The 16377-nt window shown below is 38.0% G+C and overlaps 1 protein-coding gene across 1 annotated transcript in view; it reads left to right on the top strand.

Moving 5' to 3' along the window:
• The window catches only part of rnf144aa (ring finger protein 144aa), a 29414-nt gene extending 13153 nt beyond the window's left edge, over positions 1-16261 (top strand). The window contains exons 3-9 of the mRNA XM_014014515.1: positions 4473-4623; positions 5362-5466; positions 7101-7161; positions 8453-8669; positions 8754-8901; positions 9591-9680; positions 11908-16261. Coding sequence (XP_013869969.1) covers positions 4489-4623; positions 5362-5466; positions 7101-7161; positions 8453-8669; positions 8754-8901; positions 9591-9680; positions 11908-12039 — 888 coding nt within the window. The 5' untranslated portion in view covers positions 4473-4488 and the 3' untranslated portion in view covers positions 12040-16261. The remainder of the gene's footprint in view (positions 1-4472; positions 4624-5361; positions 5467-7100; positions 7162-8452; positions 8670-8753; positions 8902-9590; positions 9681-11907) is intronic.
• Positions 16262-16377: the final 116 nt, after the last annotated feature.

The raw sequence follows: 16377 nt of genomic DNA, 5'->3' as shown, positions 1-16377 counted from the left end.
TCACTGAATCAGGTGTGTTGGAGCTGGAAAACCTCTAAAACATGCAGGATAGCGGCCCTCGAGGACTGGAGTTTGACACCCCTGGTTTAAGTTTTTCCTGTGTTTGCAAAACAGAATTATGTGTACTATATATATTTTTTTCTTCCTATGCCATTACTGGGTAACACTGAAGGTYTTTAATAAATAAATATCTCTTGCTTTTCCCCAAGTCTTTGACAGGTGAACTACCTTAACTGTCACTTAGTTGTACAAACTTTTCCATAAGAAAATAAACTGAATAAGAAATGTATTTTGACATTAACACTAATGGGTTGCATCATATTGATTTAGCTGAAGGAAGACGTTCCATWTCATACTCCTAGTTGACCATTTTCACTCATTATGCAGAGGATTGTTAATGAATGTCTGTGTATTTCTCCTGGCTGTGGYGCCATTAGAGCATGAATTATGCTGAAGCCAGTTAATATTTAAGTGCAWCCATTTCTGACTGATAGAGTGACACATGGTGACCACCACTTAACATGGATGTTTGACCTCTGACATTATTGATTTTGATTTTTTTTTTCTTATTCTTTTTTTGCCTGAACTGTTCGGACGTATGAGGCTGTGAGAGGCTATGAGCTGACAGAGAGCACATACAGTACATGGCCTCATTACTTAGAATWTCCTGCACATTGTATGTATATGTAGGGGTGGGGTTGGGGGTTCGCTGTGTGTTTCTTCTCAAATATAATGGACCATCTTATTAATAATGCATGAAATAAATTCCACTTATCCACCTCCTTCACATGAACACGTACTCTCTGACTCTCTCAGGCCATCTGTATGAAACTGTTTCATTTGTTCCCATCGATCCAGTCTGTTGCTATATTTGCGAAACTGATAGAAAGCCTGCAAGAGGAGACATAGATTCAAGTGTGAAAGCACCCTGAGAGTATCTCACTCTGCACAGTTTAAATCACCGTGTACAGAAAAGGAGAAAAACTAACCAATTTCAAGTTTCTCCTGGAACAGCCATCTGCTGTACAGTTTGGAGGTGCTGAAGTGTTGACTCATMTCCCCAGGCTTTAAATTGAACTGTTCTGCATCTGCTCTGTTAAATGCAGCTGCAGTTCACTGATTACATTTCAAGGTCGAGTCTTGTTGGAYAGATAGAACTGTCTGTCATCTTTTTAGTTCTTCAGCAGTTTTACTTTAAGGGTGACATACTGTATTATGCAAAACCCCTCATTTTTAGCCATTAAATGTATTTTGTTGTGTACTAGGAGTATCTTGGAGTGCAGAAAGTTTGAATTTAGTGTCTCGCAGTGCTGCTTAGATATATTTACACTCACCGGCCACTTTATTAGGTACACCACGCTAGTAAGGTTTTGTGGTCATAAAGGGATGGACATGGTCAGCAACAATACTCAGGTAGGCTGTGGCGTTGCAACAATGCTCAATTGGTACCAAGGGGCCCAAAGAGTGCCAAGAAAAGATTCCCCACACCATGACACCACCACCACCAGCCTGAACCGTTGATACAAGGCAGGATGGATCCATGCTTTCATGTTGTTGACGCCAAATTCTGACCCTACCATCCGAATGTCGCAGCAGAAATCGAGACTCATCAGACCAGGCAACGTTTTTCCAATCTTCTCTTGTCCAATTTCGATGAGCTTGTGCAAATTGTAGCCTCAGTTTCCTGTTCTTAGCTGAAAGGAGTGGCACCCGGTGTGGTCTTCTGCTGCTGAAGCCCATCTGCCTCAAAGTTCGACATGTTGTGTGTTCAGAGATGCTCTTCTGCCTACCTTGGTCATAACGGGTGGTTATTTGAGTCACTGTTGCCTTTCTATCAGCTCGAACCAATCTGCCCATTCTCCTCTGACCTCTGGCATCAACAAGGCATTTCCGCCCACAGGACTGCCGCTCACTGGATGTTTTTTCTTTTTCGGACCATTCTCTGTAAACCCTAGAGATGGTTGTGCGTGAAAATCCCAGTAGATCAGCAGTTTCTGAAATACTCAGACCAGCCCTTCTGGCACCAACAACCATGCCACGTTCAAAGGCACTCAAATCACCTTTCTTCCCCATACTGATGCTCGGTTTGAACTGCAGGAGATTGTCTTGACCATGTCTACATGCCTAAATGCACTGAGTTGCCGCCATGTGATTGGCTGATTAGAAATTAAGTGTTAACGAGCAGTTGGACAGGTGTACCTAATAAAGTGGCCGGTGAGTGTATATTCTGTTTGGATCATATTTTTCAACCCAATGAGTATTTTTTCTGTTGTCTATGATGTTGTCTAATCTATGAGGTCACAGAATTTGCAACATAATTGCCAAATTAGATCCAAACCTAACAACTACAATTTTGTCATCTTCATTTCCCTCCCACTCAAGGTCAGACTCTGACTCCAACATGTAAACCTTCTCTCAAAGTACAGTGGCGCGCTCTGGAAACTGAGGGGGGCGGGGTGTGAAGTGCCTCCTTTTGTTTTAAAGAGACAGCCTCAAAACGAGTTGATCTGAGACACATCTCAGAAAAGGGGTAAAAGAGGGGCTTGTGGAGTTACAATAAGGTGGAATTCAGACCAAAGCATTCCAGTTCGACTTTATGTAGACCCCAGCTGAATGTGTTTTTAAGACACTATATAAAACAACATTAAAAGTGTAGTTTAATAATGAAATCTGAATGTCTCAGAAGTAAATATGGGCAAACATCAATGTCTAAGAATCATAATAATGTCTCTAAACAGAAATGAGGCTGATTTTGAATATTCCATCGGTCACAGTTGATATAAAAATGTCAAGATTTTGAAAAAAATTCTTTGTGCAAAAGACAAGGTTAGAGATCAATATTGAGTGGTTTCATAGTGGTTTTGACGTATGCTGCTATTGTAAAATTCAAAATGACTTTAATTTTCCAAAAATTGTTTTTGTTTACATTTTACACAACATCCTGACTTTTTTTTTTTGAAACTCTGTTTGTGTTTTTCTTTATGACAAAAAATGCCCTCAGCTTCCCACCCACCCCCTCAAGGAATGTGTTTGCAAGTCCCTGGCTCCAAACTGTCATTRAAGTTTTAGTTTATAAGTTCAGCACCCGCAGAACGGAGCTTCTGCACTGCATGTGCTGCTTTGGTAGCACATGGACAAAAGGCACAAGTTCATGGAGCGCTTCGATGAACTCTTGAACCCCCCGCCCCCACCCTTCCGCCCGACCATTGTTCCCGTCTGCCTACAGGCAGTTGARGACTGAGACAGACTGCGACCATTGACAACAAACTGCGAACTCTCTTTTTCTGCTTCCCATTTCCTCCCCCAAACATGCTCCCTCCATCTCTAAAAATTCTCCTTTAGCTGGTTGCTAAGCAGCTAGGGGAGAGCTTGATGGTGCTGACGCGGTGTGTGCAGAGCCACTTCCTGTAAACAGTCGAGTGGGTGCTCTTTGCTCTCAGCTGCCGAGTGAGACGAGACGGCCTAAAATAACCCGTTCTGCCTCTCACAAAAGAGACGGAGAGAGACACACAGTTGATGTCATGTTACTTAATTCAGAGTGAAAATTTCACAGTGGAGCTTAGATGGCTGACATGGATGGCCACYGGATTTTCAGGAGCTTTTGTCATCTGTTGTTCGATGCTACAAAGCGTGTGGCCTGAAGTAAAGCTGAACGCCACTGACATCGGCCGTTTATGTTGGAAAGCTGGTGTCAGTTTGCATATAGAGGTTCTTTTTGTGAGTGTGTAGATTTTCACCAGACACCACTCACAGTGCATTATCACTTCTGTTCTCATGCAGCCAGGTTGATTCTGTGAAAGWACATTATAGACTTTTATGTAGAGCAGGGGTTCACAAACTTCTCCATGTAATAGCCCACAAAACTGCATTAGTTTCTGGCAACAATGCTACAAAATATTTAAAGAGACATTCATGTTTAGAATGTTTTTTTTCTCACTTTCATTCACTAATCAACAATTATTAAATTTGTTWAACATGTGTATTTTAATAACTAAGATCTTTTAAAAACTGTATTATATTCCCACTGAAAAAACAACTTTTTAYCAAACTGTTGACGATACYTACAGAACAAAAGAAAACAAACCTYCCTCATAACATTTCAACATATTATGGTAAATTATATTTTTAAACGATTGAACAACAGATTCAGTTTTAAATAATGCTTTATAACATTATGTAGATTGAAGTTTATGATTTTAGCTTTTTTTCTTATCTTCCCTCCATCTTTCTGAGGCCCCCCTAGCGCCCCCTGGTGACCCCTACTTAAAAAAAAAACAAATGTAGAATTATGTACACAAAAAACTGGGCTTTTTGGTCATGATTTAAAGATATTGTCCTAAAATTTGGTATGGTAGTAGCTGAGAGTCCTCTGATAACATGAGATCTTGGTTCAAACTTTGGTATGGAAGATGGCTAAATYATTTGTTATTCTGAAAAATCCTTAACTGTAGTTTTTCTTTCGGACTTCTCAGCTCTGTGGTGGTAAAGATGACCACGGCACGGTACCGTCCCACATGGGAGTTGGCCGTGGACCCCCTGGTTTCTTGTAAACTGTGCCTTGGAGAGTTCCCTCTGGAGCAGATGACCACCATCACACAGTGCCAATGTGTCTTCTGTACACTGGTGAGTTTCCACTTACCCACAACAGACTTGTTTCAGCTGTCAACAAAGTACAAAAACACATACTACKCTCAAAACAAGCTCAAAGCTAAAAGAATTAAAGAGAATAATGTATTTCAAAACATTACAAGCTAATATGCAGTACAAAAAGTGTGTTTTTATACAATAAAATAGGTTTAACTTTTCGAATAAGCACAGTCTTATGGATTCATTACAAATCTTATGTTCATTTTATGGAAGAATTGAGACAAATAAAATGGGATGAAATAAAAAACCCACAAATAGGTACTAAAAATAGCTGTGACTTCCTGAAGCACAGAGTGGGTGGTGACGAAAGCTAACCAAAGTTCAGGGAACATAATTTATCCCAGATTGGAGCAACATTAGAAGGACAAAAACATCTGAACTTCTTTTTATGAGCTTTTGACATTTAATATTTAATTGGCATGCRTTTTTCCCACAAATATAAAGTTTGGTTATGTAAAGCCTTTTAATGCTTGAGCTGAAACAATTTTCCCACAGAGGCTGTGGGTTTGTCAGCAAACATGTTCAAACCATGTGAAGCAAACATTTTGTCTTTTAAAATGTTTGTCACCACATATTGAGCACAAAGTCACAGACGGACTAGCTTTTATTTACATTTTTGTTAAATCTGTGTTTTAGTTTTTTCATTTATTCTGTTTTGCATTGAGCTGACTAGCTGGATATTGTAATAAATTCCTATTATTTTCTTCTTTTCAGTGCCTGAAGCAGTATGTGGAGCTCTTGATTAAAGAAGGCCTTGAAACTGCAATTAGCTGTCCCGACTCTGCCTGTCCCAAAAGAGGACACTTGCAAGAAAATGAGGTATACTTAAGATAATTCATCTTAGCTCAAAAAGTAAGAACATTTTGGTAGACTTTACTGTAACAATGCTTCTTGGCACTGAGTCTTGTACCTTTGGAAAACCTGTCAACTTCTCTGTTAAATGATGCCACATTTATAAGGAACATGCATTTGTGGGATGAGCAGTAGAGCYAAGTGTGTGTGTTGCACACATGCAATATTTGCCAAATCTTCTCTGTCATTGCCAAACCACTTATTTTACTGTTCCTATTGACACTTATTTTGAACTTCTAGTACTCCCAGGTGCTGCCTATCAGGTGTGTTATTTAAGTTACAACCAGAGGTGTATGATAACAAAGWATTTACTTAGTTACAATACTTAAGTAATTTTTTCAATGATCTGTAATTTTACCAAGTGTTTTTTTTATTGTAACTTTTATTTTATTTCCTTACATTCAAAACACAAACGTTATGRTTGTTTTACTTTTACTTTAAAATTTAACACCTAGTTACACGTTACAAATATGACCAGAACTTATCATGAAAGGAGTTGTTTATGAACTCCAAAAAWTTTAAGTGTTGAATTTATTTAACCACGTTATATCAATTGGCTCCTATACTATATTAGGGTAGCACCTGTATGGCTGCAGGACCCGGGCTTCTGTTCTCCCATGTTTGTTTTTATTTGTCTCTCTTCTGGATGGGTTGTTCCGAACTGCATTTCGTTGTACTTAATGGTGCAATGACAAATAAAGTAATCTGAATCTGAATCCTATACCAGTTTTAAGTAAATTCAACACAGATTATTGTGTACAGTTTAATGACTTTTACTGTACTTTTCTTGTCAGTGAAATTTGTTTTTACCAAAGTCATTTTCTGTTGAGGTGTTTTTATACACCTCTGGTTACAACAAAGAAATAATCTATCACAAATTTCCTTACTTTTTGTGCCAAGTATACATTGTCCTGATGATCATTTGGATTCTCGTCCTTCACATATGAGCAAARTTTATATACAGAACCTGTTTTGTTACTCTCACACAATCGTGCACAAACATTATGAAGAACTGCTTCGTTTATGTGTTAGGCACAATTTAGACCCATTACTTATCATATTGAGCCTGTCTTATTCCAAGCGGCCTTACTTTTATTTCCCTTTCACACAAAGATGTACTCATAGAATTCTCTTTATCCTACCTGGAAATGGCTCCTGTTCCTCCTGCCGGCAGTTTTTGCTCCCTAGCATTGACTCGTCTTAGTTCTGCTCATCGCAGCAAGACATATTGAATCAATTAGTATTACTGACTGTTAGTGAAACCTTACCCACCCCTGCCAGTCACCACAGTCTCATCTCTTTCTGGTCTGTCAGCAGTGTCTTCACCTTGTAATAGATTGTCTTTTACAAAGCCCGATTGTTCGTTTCATGGACCATTCAATGATTACACCCCTAAAGGAAACTTGTTTGTGCACATCCCAGTGCTTGAATTTCTTTGTGAAAATGCAAATCAGGGACCTTACACTTACAGGCGAAGAAGCAGCAAGGCTCGTTGTTGTTGAAATTAGAATTCGACCAGTATAATTTCACTGATGAACATAAAATTGCTTCTTACAGATTTTGTCTCTAATTATGCTGGGTTTTCTTCTCCCTCTCTGCAGATTGAGTGCATGGTGGCTACGGAGATGATGCAGAGGTACAAAAAGCTCCAGTTTGAGAGGGGTGAGTCAGTGTTAAAGCAGCTGTAGTGCGTCAATGACAGCTGCGGGTTTCAGGTGGGAGATTTGTGGGCTATGACTGTGCACACGTGAACTTTCCTCAAGAGATGCTGTGTTTTTAACGACGACACACAAAAGGATGACGACAGTTGTGCTTTACACGTGTGTCTGAAAGGAAATTCACCCTGACTGGAGAGAATCAGCTGCTGAGGACAGGCTTGCACCAGATTATTTTCTGCCTCTAAATTTTAGTTTCCATTAAAGTTTTCTATGCCTAATTTTTGATGTAGAAACTAAATAGTTTGAACTCGATCTGTAAATTGTATTGATTGAGATCAAATTATTGCTGCAGTTAATTTTYCAGCCAAAAATTAATAATGTTGAATCTTGTTTGAAGCAGATGTTTTATAAGACTTTTAGGTTCTTGTAATCTCACTAATACTTTTGCCACCACACATCTGACGCCTGCACCTTTTGTCTCTTGTAATTGATGTTAACTTTGCTCATTTGTGCAGTTAAGATAACATCACATCTGTGTTATTTTGCTCCACACTGTCAACGTAGTTTATAATTTTGAGAAGCCGACAGGAACCAAGCTGTGCAATCACTCTTTGATGGCCCACACCCTGCAGGCTTTCTATCTACACAGGGGTAAACTGTAAATAAAACACAGACATCACACTTTCAGGCATTAATCATTGAGCAAGAGCACAAAAACAAAGACAGAGATTCCTATAAAAATAAAGTAAAGTTCCTGGAAAAAAAGTTTTTGTTCTTGAAAAGTGATTCAAAAGTTCCAAAACACATTGCAAGTCTAAGACAGGGCCAAGAAGAGACAAAAAAAAAAAAACCATTCACTCTTACTCACACATAGGGACAATTTAGAGTTACCAGTTAACCTAACAGTCATGTTTTTGGTCTGTGTGAGGAAACCGTAGTACTCACAGAAGACACACGCATGCATGGAGAGGACATGCAAACTATCCAGAAAGGTTCCTGGGTCGGGATTTTATCACACAACTTTTTTGCTGAGGCACCATTCAGAACATATTTATTCCACATAATGAAGATATAAATTTGATTGATTACAAAAATTCGGAGAGTAATATGTATATGAGATGTGCATCAAAGTCACCAAAAAGATTGTTAGATTCCCTTTTCTTGTTATGTCATGCATACCTTAGGAGGAATGTTAAAAAATAATCCATTCACTGAGCTGTTCTGTGTTTATTTTTGTTTTTTTTTTTGTTTTTTGTTTTTTTCTTTCTATAATTTGGCTGCATTTATTCCATCAGAGGTGCTCTTGGACCCGTGTCGGACATGGTGCCCCTCCTCGACCTGCCAGGCCGTATGCCAGCTTAAGGAATCCGATTCTCCAGTTTTGCCCCAGCTGGTCCAATGTGCTGTGTGTGCCCTGGAGTTCTGCTCAGCCTGTAAGGCCAACTGGCACCCGGGACAGGCCTGCCAGGAGAGCAACCTGCCCATCGCCTCCTTCTTACCAGGAGAAAACAGGTACTGGTTTAACCGTTGTGAACAGTTGGAGGAAAAAAAACAGTGTCTTTAGAGAATCACTAATCACTTCCTACATCTTCTTAGCTCTTTTTTTAAGAATGAAGACGATGACGCACCTATTAAACGCTGTCCAAAGTGTAAAGTTTACATCGAGCGGGACGAGGGCTGCGCACAGATGATGTGCAAGAACTGCAAACATGCCTTCTGCTGGTACTGTCTGGAGTCCTTGGATGTGAGTTCGATCACATTTGTTGACTTGATACTTGATTAAACATCAACGTCATCATCTTTAAACTCGTAGTTTTAAAATTTCTGAATTGTATTTTTTAAATCTCATCTGTAAATTTACGGTTGGCTGCTTTTTTAAGTTTGTATGCTTTTAACATTGCCTAAGTTAGGAATCCCTGGCGGCAAAAACGGAAGTTTAGAGTAACAGATGGTAGAACTCCTTTGTACCCAGAGTAATCAGATTATTTGATTTTAAAATTTATAGTTTTCAAATTTATTTAAACCTTTACAAATTGCTGCTTGTATGCTTCGACACTGTCTATGTATTATATGTTGTGTTGTATGTTGGAAATGCTTGGCTGCAAATAAAATTTCCCTCCTTGGGGGGACAATAAAGGTAAAGGTACTGAAAATACAGATTATTATTACAATTCTGTGTTTACAGATTGTGATAAACCTTGAATGTAGGCATTGCCTGCCTACTCGTGAGAGAGTTGATTAAAAAGATATAATGAACTTCCTGATTTGTTACAAAACTATTGAAACTGACATCCTGATTTATTACCCAGTAATGATGTATAATCCTCAGAGACAACTGGACCACACAGGTCACTTGAAAAGCGATTTAGTCTGAGTAGCCTCCCACGTCTTTCTAACTAATGATCAGTCTTCATCTGCGTGTGTTTATTACAGGACGACTTTTTGCTGATCCACTACGACAAAGGGCCCTGTCGGAACAAACTGGGCCACTCCAGGGCGTCTGTTATCTGGCACAGAACACAGGTGAGAACAGCCACCCTCCCTCAGCATGACCCTCCTGTTGTCTCCCCTTCTTCTCAGCTGGGCTGCAGCATGTGGCAGAAAACGTGCTTCCTTGTGATGCTTCTCTCTGGTTTTGGCCCCAATACCACCATATTGTGATGGGCTTGTTCTGACTACACAATAGCAGAAGAACAATTTCAGACACATGCAGCAGCAAGTGTTATTTTCTGTTATTTTCTCCCCTTTAGAACAGGTTTACATAACCACGGTTATTTTTTGCTTTTACGTAACAAAAGAAATATTGCAAATAAATAACATTAGATTGACTTTGATACGCGTCTTTACTTATTTAAATGGTGAAGCATCAAGTATATGGTGTAAAATAAAAGGTTAAAAAATATTGTAAAAATGGTTTAGAAAACATCACTATCACATTTTCATTATTTAGTGTTAAAAAATTCTACTAACATTTTATTGTTATTTAACTCACTGTTCTTACATTTTGCTTATTTTACTAATTGTTGAACTCAAATGTTAAAAGATATGTAAATATTGAAACTTAAATCTAAATGTGTAAATCTTAAATTGAAAGTTAAATGCTGGTTAAATGATATTTAAGTATTTGGAAATGGAACGCAGACTTTGCTGTTGGTGCTCAGCTCATGTTAGAGCATCATCATCCTGAGACAAGTGCAACAGCTAAAGCTCCAACGCAGCTAACGTATCCCTACAACACATCAAACTCGCAGTTGCGGCAGGTGTCTGAGCTGCACATCAAACTGTCAGACCACAGGTAGCATCCATATTGTTTTCAATTAACACATTGTGAGTTTAAATTTTAAATACTATCGTTCGCAACGTTAGCAGCAGCGTGCATTGATGTTTGTCTCAGGATGGTGACATCAAACATTTAGATTTAGGATTTAATATTTACATGGATTTTTTTAACATTTAGATTTAACATTTTGTAAAAAGTAATAAGGACAGTGAACTAAAAATACAATAAAATGTTAGTGGAAATTTTTTAACAGTCAGAAAGTGAACTAAGTAATGAAAATGTGTTGGTGACATTTTTAACATTTTATTTTACACTTTGGGCGTCGTTCATCTTCTCAATTTGGAATTTTGTTTAAACATTTATGCACTTGCCGTTTCTTTCCCTCAGTATTTAGCAAAGGAAGCTATTCGTGCCGTTGCACGTCACGGTTGTTTCCTCAGCATTAGCATACATATTGGTGTGTGTTGCCTAGTGGGGCAGACTGAGTCATGTGATTACAGTTGAGCTCTGTGTGTTTGTTTCAGCTGTTCTCATTTCACCACAGTTTTGCTGTTTTACGTCAAAGAAAGTGTCCCTTTTTCACTCCTTGAAGACAAAAATGAAAAAGTGAAACTTTTTCCTGTTGATGTTTCCACAAGAACAACATTTTTCCAAACTTAAACACTTSTTCAAGACTTGTCAACAAGAGCAAACTGTGCGTTATACAATGTGTCTTCTTCTATAGCAGACTGTTTAGAAAGAAACATAACAGTAGGGAATGCAGCAGTCTGTCATTAAAAAGCATAAACTTGCCAACACGTCATCCTGAGTATTACCTCTTTTTTCTTTTTGTTAAAAAATCCCTCTTACATGAGACTCAAGTGTTATGTAGTGTGTTTGAATCTGCAGGCAACTGGCTACCCCATGTGGTGATTCAGATGAGTTGCACCTTTTAAAGGAGAGTTCAAAGGAAATAAAAAATATATTATTTTTCTGCCTCTAAAATGTCTGATGTGTGTCAGATTGATAACTTTTGTGTAAACTAAGATGTASTGGGTAAAACTCCTATATTGAGAACATTTGCCTAAATTATAAATCTCTGTTTATTTTGTGGTTTTTCACAAACAGATTTTTTTACTATTATTTGTGCCACTAGGTTTGAGAGTTGCGTGGTATTGTTAGAGCAGGAGTGATTTAAAATTTGACGAAAAATTAGTTTTCTTGAGCTTCCATTTCACATGCCACAAGTACATTTGTTGTCTTATTGTTAGGTTTTGATTTAGATGAAAGAAGCTGTTGTTGTGATGCTTTGGCTGCCCTCTGCTGGACACTTTGTGTCTATTTATTTTTTAATTTTTTAGTTGCTTCTTTACAGCTGTACAATCAGTTTTGTTTCTTTTTTTTTTTTCTAAATAATTGATAACAGTTATACCTAAAGTTGTTTTTACTCTTGTTTGTTTATTTTTTGCTGTTTTTGTGGTCTCCTCCCAGGTCGTAGGCATCTTTGCCGGCTTTGGCCTGCTCCTGCTAGTCGCCTCCCCCTTTCTCCTCTTGGCCACTCCCATAGTCCTCTGCTGCAAGTGCAAATGCAGCAAAGGCGACGACGACCCGCTGCCGACCTAAATGTCGCATCAGAGTTGARGTCGAGCCGCTTTCAAGGATCATATTTTTGTCCCGTTTCACCACGTTCCATTCTTATTTTCCCGGCAGCTTTGGGAAAGCTTCATTTTATCAGGGGTTGGGCCTGCACCCCCGCCTCGACCGCTTTGGGATTCATCGCTCTGCGTGAGGAGGCCAGAAAGACAGTCTAGAAGTTTCCTCTAATGAGAGGTGCGAGGGTCAAAGGTGAGCGAAAGTGAGACCAAGCGAACATTGTGTCCATGTTTGTAAGAGTTTGACGGGTCTGGGGATGTCCTGAAGGTCTGTGCCACCCTGTTGGGGTCGTTACTTTTGGTTCATGTTTTGGTGGGAAACATTAGGAGATGCTGTTTCTTTTGTCACTCAGGAGCCACTTGAGGAAAGACTACTTTATTGCTTTGTTTTGTTGGTTTGCTGTACAGACACACACACCGCACTCACACATGTAGCTCCACAGATTCAGCCAGTAGCAGAGGAGAGCTGCACCACACTTGGTCCACGTGCACACTGAGCGGGGTTTCTGAGGTAGAGCTGAGCGGCTGCTGCCGCTCTCGGCTCCATGTACATCACGTCCTCTTGATGATGTCAATGTTTTATAATCTTGCGCTTTTAATAGAACCGTGCTAAGAGTCATGTCTGTGTTGTACTTTTAAGTCTTTTCCAGCAGACGTAATAAAGATGTATTAATATTAAAGAGGATTGCCACTCAAATCAGAAAATACATGTTTTTGTGATAAATGACTGGGCTTTACCATTAGCCTTCACTTAATACCCTTATTTGTTTTTCTGACTGTAAAAACTCCATATATTGATCAAACTATATGGTGAGTGGGGCTCCCATTTATGTCCAGCAGTAATCAAATCAAAGGCCCATCAAAGMTTTTTTTCAATGATTCATTAAAAACTGATGTGTCTCCTGTTATTCTCAGTCCTACGGTGATGGTTTAGCCAAACAGGAGTTAGCCTTAAATCCAGACGAGCCTAAATCAGGCAATCTGCCCGTGTGCATTACGAGAAGAAAGCATCAAAATCTWATCAGTCCAGGGAAAGTTTGTTCTTCAGGCATTATTCAAGTCTCACAGACAGGAAGTGAAGCCCTTTACTTTCAGATGATTCTATGATGTCTCCCATACGCCACACTCTTCATAGCTGTCGTGTAAAAAACAACATTCTTAAATGGTGTGCATGCATTTTGAAAGCCTTTTTAAGAAGAGCTGATCAGCATCGGTTCAGCCATTATTGTGTTTGATCCAAAGTGTAACTTCAATCCCACCTTCAACTTTTTAAATTTATTTTTAAGACTAAAAACAAACCCTTGCAAACTTGCATACGTTAGTGGTCAGAGTGTGTGTTTTCCTGGCGGATGTACTGCCCAACAACAACAACAAGCAGCTACTCCCCGTAGGGACGRCAGAAAAGTCTAAAAGGGTAAATATACAAGAGCATGCTCCAATGTGCTGCTCTGGACTGTAACACTTTATCTATGCAAGTTTGTACATCATCGTTAGCATTYTATACTGTATATATCTTAACTGTGCTTTGAGAAAAACTAAAGGTAATAGGTTTTGCTTACACAGTATATGGCTTTAATTTAAAGGGAAATTGTCTATATTTCCTTTTCTTCAGGGTCTGAATTATTAATTTGGTTAAAAAAATGGAAATGAAACCATCATAACCATCAACGTTGATTGAATAAATATCATTATAACAGTATTTAGACAACTGTTGATTTACGTGGATTATAAATGTTACAGTTTGCTGTTTTGATAGCTTTTTCTGCCATGAAACACACTTATGAAAGCATTTATTTCTTAACGTTTATCTGGTAGTAATCATACTGGTCCTTTGAATGTAAACAGGGTTTGCAAAGCATGGCCTACTGAGGACATTTGTTTTTGCTTTATTTTTAGATAATTTTCCAGCATGTTAGTTTGACTGTCGGTTTCCTGTAACAACTGACCTTTTCTTAAATAAGATCTACAAACTCTGTTCAGCCTGTCGACACAGYTCTAAAATTCCAACTTATCAAAAGCAGAAAAATAATTAAATGTGTAGCTACATAGAAGGAATGATTGTCAACCGGCCGTTGCCTTTAAGATTTTAAAACATGGAGACTGAGAGTCAAACCTTAAAGCTAATATCCACTGATTGTTTCTTGAGATATTTTGTTAACAGACAACCAGTGACTCCAAACAGTTTATAGCAAAATGTTAAAGCAAGAACATGTGCAGTTTGTCAGCACTCAGATAATGTGTCAGGGATCAGTCTCASCTATTACTTCACACCTGAACTTAAATCTGTATCAGTAAAAGTTTCATACAGTTTTGGTTATTTAGGGTCTGTTGTCTGTGGCAGCCATCTTTGTTTGGGTTGACTCTAAAAGGTAGCTAGATTTAGATGTACAGCCAGGTATTATCTTGGTTTTATTCAAATTAGCCCAGTGGTTCATATTTTCTTTGTTAAAAGACAAACACAAAAACTAACAAAAACAGTCCATCTATGTTTTCTAGCAACAGCGATAAAAAAAACACATTTGAACTACATTTCATTTAATGAACTATTTTCTTTAACTCTATTAATCCTTCAGACCTCAGGTGATTGAAAGTGGGCCTATAATTTTCCTTTAATCAGGGACCTGTTCAGTAAATCTTCCTATTATTTCCTTTACATACAGTTTGTCGCTGCTGTTATTTTTCATTCTTTAAGCTATAGCCTCAGTTTTCATTTTGKTGTGATTATTCTGTAATTCTTGTTCTTTAACGTTACACAAGGACTCCCTTTTTTTGCAAAGTCTAAACTGTTAAAAGCATTATTTCAAAATGTTTATGTGTAAGGCCAGTCAAATCTACTGTCATCATTTCTGGTTAAAAGATTTCATCATCACTATTTGAATATTTTCCATAAAAAAATCCATTTACAGCAAATATCTTTATTTTTGGTGTAAGTTTTCAGTTCATGACCAACRTCTCTTTGTCCTTAGATTTGTTTATTGTAATATTGTGTTTCATAGATGTGACCGCCTGGATGAACATAATTATACATTTAGTATTATTTTGTTTTTCAGAGTTTCTTCCCTTCAAATGTTTTCATTCTTTTTATGACAATCGTGCCAAGTWAATATTTTGGTAAGAAGGTCAGGTAAACTGAAGCAGTCAGTGCTTGTGCATTCAGCTCAAATATTAATGTACTAACAGTTTTTACAGAGTGGAAAACACTTTTTTCTTCCTCTTTTCTGTGTATAGTCTGTGATTTGTGTGACATGCTGTCTTATTGTGTAGCCAAAATTTGATGTCAGGCAAACAGAAACAGCTGTTTTTTCAGAAAGCTTTCTACAATATTGTATATTACACATAAAAATACAGCTTTTATTTGAATACTGCAAAGTGCTCATAATCAAAACCTCAAAGCAGGCACAAACTTCCATGTTTTTACACAAACATTTTCCTTTACCTGTTTGCTGACACTTAGGAGCTGATCGACTCTGCTTTATGCAACAGATAAAAGAGCCAAACAGCAGAAACTACAATCACTGCGGTTTTACATGGCTTAATCACTTATTTATCAGGGCTTGGAATAAAGGTCTAAAAGCACTTCAACACTGATGAATCATCTGCACAAGTTTTAGGGGCGGAGAGGGGGTTTCTGGTTTTAAACAAGAGGAAAGTTAAAGTTTGTAACAAAAGCTCAAGGTGGAACCTTCACATAATGCTTGGTTAAGAGCAGCAATTTATATATTAGATATTATTGTGTCAAGAGATGAAGCTGCATGATTTTCTCTGACCTCTASGTGTTAAATATTACAATATTGTAGCTTTTGAATATCTTTGGGTTAGTAGCATCAACCAGCTCATCATGCAGATGTCTATATTATACTTTTTTTTCAGCAAATGTATTTTTAATGATTTTCATGTCTGTTACCCTTTGTTGGTTTTGATTTTTGTTTGACCACCCCCATGATGTAATTTGTCTATTTAAAGAAGCTTGTTATTAATGTTTACAACAGAAATTGGGTCATCAGAGGAAGTGCTGTTGGTAAGCAAAATACATATGGAAAACATTGTAGTTTGGTCAAAAATTAACAAAGTACTGCGTCGTCAAATGAAATATTTGAATCCATTTTGTACAACTTCACACTCAGCATCTCAGTTTGTCTCCATTCTCACTAACACTGTGACATCAGGTATTAAAGGTTCTTGTTTTTACGTGATTTGGCTCTCTTGTGTCTTTTTACACTTCTTTGGATACAAAATGGCTCCCTCTAGTGTTCAAAGTGTAAACTCCCTGCTTGGAGATAGTGTTATAAAATTAAATAAACTAAAAGAT

The sequence above is a fragment of the Austrofundulus limnaeus genome, unplaced genomic scaffold (assembly GCF_001266775.1).
Source record: "Austrofundulus limnaeus strain Quisiro unplaced genomic scaffold, Austrofundulus_limnaeus-1.0 Scaffold2, whole genome shotgun sequence".
NCBI classification, from domain to species: Eukaryota; Metazoa; Chordata; class Actinopteri; order Cyprinodontiformes; family Rivulidae; genus Austrofundulus; species Austrofundulus limnaeus.
Note: the sequence above shows the minus strand (reverse complement) of the source record. Positions and strands in the feature narration are given on the sequence as shown.